At 42.0% G+C, this 4135-nt stretch overlaps 1 protein-coding gene across 1 annotated transcript in view; it reads left to right on the top strand.

Annotated features, from left to right (window-relative positions):
- Positions 1 to 103: 103 nt before the first annotated feature.
- PC1B (prohormone convertase 1) overlaps positions 104 to 4135 on the top strand; it is a gene marked incomplete at its 5' end in the record, with an annotated part of 10654 nt that continues 6622 nt past the window's right edge. The window contains 4 exon segments of the mRNA NM_001204484.1: positions 104 to 263; positions 1080 to 1237; positions 2467 to 2600; positions 3168 to 3287. Of these exon segments, the coding sequence (NP_001191413.1) occupies positions 104 to 263; positions 1080 to 1237; positions 2467 to 2600; positions 3168 to 3287 (572 nt within the window).

Here is a 4135-nt window from a genome sequence, read left to right as displayed (position 1 = left end):
GGAAATCAAGAATCACAATTATCTATTTAATGAATGGGGTCATCAATATGTCAGTTTTTGCCGAGAACACGACATGCAAAGCGTACCATCCAACGTTCCGACAGGTACAAAAACGGCGCCGGCTACTGCGTCAACCTGGCGTTTGGCTTCGGCCTGATGGACGTTCTGGCGATGGTGGAGTTGGCCGACCCGGACACCTGGCAGCATGTGGGTGAGCAGAAAACGTGCAAGGTCAGCGCGGTCAAGAGCACCCAGTTCCCACAGTACGTATGAATTATGATGGGCGTGGTCACCAACTTACTATACTACTCGTTTACTTATTTATTTGTTTACAAAGTTGGGAATCTTTGCCGACGGTAATTAGTTTAGTTGCTGCCCCTTCTCCTCTGGACAGAAGATAATCATTTCTACTAGTCTATTTGTCTATATTTCTACAAGTTTTGGATCTTTTGCACACGATCCAATTTGTCCATAGCTGGTCCCTCTCTCTCTCTCTCCTCATGATCACTTCTATTTATACGTTCAACTTATAACAATCACATACGTGTACACAAATATTAATTCTTCTTTGGGCTTTTCTGTAAAACATATCGCTTTCCTTTTTCTTGTTCATCGCCTGCACCGCTTTCTGTCTCTTTCATTTATTCTGCAAAAGCCAGGGTTGTCTTTTCTGTAGCCATATGGTCGATTTAGTCGTCGTGTTCATGCATCAATTTCGAATTTTTTTCTGAGAGGCAGTAGATAACTAATTAATAGGCATGTTAGTTCTGGAATACTCGTGATTTTTTATGAGGTTACTATCTTCTATACTATAAAACTTCGATCCCTACGAACAAATAGAATTTTAAAACTTGAAGATTTCGTTTTATCACCAAACCATTAAAAAAGAATTTCAGATCTGACTATCCATTTATAATATGGAATTCAATATCAGCCTTATTGTATAATGATGCTTAGTAAAGAGATGCGCATTCCTGATTATCTGGAAGTTTTTTTTATAACTTAAGTAATCGTTTTATTTTGACAGTTTCAGCGGGGGTCTTTTCTAAAATATAAATTTGCTTCTTCCTGCAACTTAGAACGCTGAATGCCAGACACCAAGTTGAGATTGAGTTTACGACTGACGGCTGTGAGGGTCAAGAGAACGAGATCAACTTCTTGGAGCACGTGCAGGTTGTCATTGATCTTGACTATTCACGGAGAGGAAACATTTACGCTGAGCTGGAATCTCCTATGGGTGAGATATGGACATAAAATTAGAGGCATTCCAGATTAAGGAATTTAGAGAGAATTACTGTGGACTCAGAAAAGCTTTTAATACGAGTGAAAAAAATCAAAGTAGACCTGAGACGGGTGAAGAGATACGAACATTTTCGCTGAGCTACGGTTACGGGTTTTTTAAAGGAATAATTGCGCCCCTGTAAAGCGGTTGTTGTTTGTTGTTTGTTGTTGTTGTTGTTGTTGTTGGGTTGTTGTTGGGTATTTTTGTGGGATGGGGGGGTTGGGAGGGGTTGCATTTGAAGCTTTATGTCGGCCTTGAAAATAGAATCAGGATTGGCCTCAGATAGGTCGAGGAATATAGACATTTACTCTGAGCTGGAATTTCCTACGAGTGAGACCTTAACACAAAAATTAGATGCATGCTGAATTCTGGAATTTATGGAGAACAAATGAACCCCTAGAAAGCTTGTTCGTATTTGAAGTTTATTTACATAGTAAATTCGAGATGGATCTCAATGAGGTCAAGGGATATGAACAGACACCACTGTCTGTTAAAAAATACCCCCCCCCCCCTTTCCCTGTTAGATTACATGTTTACCTCTTCGTCTCTGGCTTTTGGATAGCATCTAGTCTCCCTATTTACTATTAGTAGGACTTACATAGAGTCTACTGTCTAGTATACATACCTTAGTCGTCCAATGGTTGACCGATAGATCTAACTGTAGCCTTCATTAGCCATCGGTTACGTTACCTTCATCGTCTTCTTTTTAGAGAAACGAATGTCGGTACTTGTCTCAGGGTAAATGAGTTCCACTTACTGACTAAGCCTCTGAATTAACTCGATGACCCCCTTCTTAAGTTCTGCGGATTTATTTTAGCAGTTAGGCCTAACTGATCTGAATTAGTACTAGTACGCATATCGCCTGTTCAGCTGTCTTATATGCCGAGTTTTTAATTAACCCAGGACCTGTGGATGGTTGGAGGGCATCACTGGAAGGTTCTACTTCTTTATTTTCCCTCTATTGTTTCTGTTTGTCTGTCTTACCCTTTCCCAACACTTAATGACTATTATTATGTCGCCGTGCTTCTCTTTACTCAAACAAACAAACAAACAACCCAGGAACAAAATAGATTGCCTTCTGTGCTCTACTTGAACATGAAATTACATAAAACATGTTGTTTTGGGGTTGGGTTTTTTTTTTTTTAAACCAACAACCTCAGCTCACCTTGTTCTCTTCTCCCCAGGCACTGTGACGCCTGTGATGCTGGAGCGGAAGTACGACAGCTCATCAAAGGGCTTCAAGCAGTGGTCGCTGATGAGCGTGCACACTTGGGGGGAGAACCCAGAGGGTACCTGGAAGTTCCGGGTCGCCGACAGGGTGAGCACTGCGCTGGGCTGGACCTCAGTGAAATATTATAATATTATGGCATGCTCTGTCTGTCAGTCTGTCTCTTTGTCTGTCTGTCTGTTAGTCTCTCTCTCTCTCTCTCTCTCTCTCTCTCTCTCTCTCTCTCTCTCTCTCTCTCTCTCTCTCTCAATTTTTGAACTTTTTGTTCCCTTTAGGAATTAACCTCATCTTCTGAATCGCATTGCACGAACACAAACTCAAATGTGTGTTTAATTCAACATAGTTTTTATTTGAACTCATACTATAGTATAAGCGGTGTTAATAACTCTAAAATCATCGAAGCCTGTAGCGTAGCCGTAAGGCGCTTCGCTGTCACACCCACCAGACCCGGGTCCCATTCCCGAGTGGAGAAAACAAATGTTTTAAGTATCTTGGTCTTTCTACTGGGATGTTGTACCCATTTCAACCCAAGTTGGCCGTGAAGGGCAGGGTGGGAAACCTGCCTCCGAAAGTGTCTCCATTGTGTCGTATAAAGATTGTCATTGTCATATTAAATTATATATTAATTCTAGAAACCTGTTTTTGTGTGTTCATCAGTCAAACGAAAGCTCCAAAGGCAAGCTGAACAGCGCTGAGCTGGTTCTCCACGGCACTACGGAACAGCCTGAATATCGCAAGGACAACCCCAAGGTTTGCGGAGCTCCCACAGAAATAGCGGTAAGTCGTGACCATGAAGTTGTAGACGTTCTGGGTACTCAGTAACCCAACATTCCTCGAACCTCTTCTAAGAACTGTCGGGTGCCCATTGGCACGATCGGGTCGGGTTGGGTCGATTTGCTAGCCAGATTGGGGTCACAAAGCGGCTGTTGTGGCCGAAACCCATCGCCTGACGACCGACCCGACCCGATCCCATCCGCAATGGGCACCCACATCCTCTCCTCGCTTCAGAAATTCTTACAGAAACCTAAAGTTTCGTTGTGATCTTTTGGTGAATTACTGATGACCCTACCCACTTTTTTCACCAACCGCGGAGTCTCCTATGATTAGCTTCTGAAGATTTAGGTTTAACCTCTTCACTACTGTTTAGTAATTGCTATCAAAACAAAGAAATCATTTTGACGCCCCATGAAAGGGGTTGAGGAGGAGGGAGGGAATAAGTTGTACCTGGCGCATGCAGTTCTCAGTTTATAAAGAGGAGAAGACTGTTGCATTATTTAATTTAGTTCGCTCTTTCTAATGGGAGCGTCTAGCAGCTTTAGCTAATAAGTATTTACGACTAATCGGTGAAAGAGTTAAAGCAATATCTTGGCTCATCTGTATCAAGAGGAATTATAAAGAGAGATTTGGATAAAAGCCAGAGCATCAAAAAATCGTATGGTTCATCAGTTTTTTATAATGTGGGCTCCGCTGTACTTCTGTTTTCCAACATTTAAAAAATTCGGCTTAAAGGCAGTCTGGCTTACTTCTTGTCTGTCAACCCTTTTAAGTTGTGTCATCTCTTTTGATATTTTCCGGATCTCTCTCTCTCTCTCTCTCTCTCTCTCTCTCTCTCTCTCTCGATTGTG

This window comes from Aplysia californica, unplaced genomic scaffold, assembly GCF_000002075.1.
Source record: "Aplysia californica isolate F4 #8 unplaced genomic scaffold, AplCal3.0 scaffold01209, whole genome shotgun sequence".
Lineage (NCBI taxonomy): Eukaryota > Metazoa > Mollusca > Gastropoda > Aplysiida > Aplysiidae > Aplysia > Aplysia californica.
Note: the sequence above shows the minus strand (reverse complement) of the source record. Positions and strands in the feature narration are given on the sequence as shown.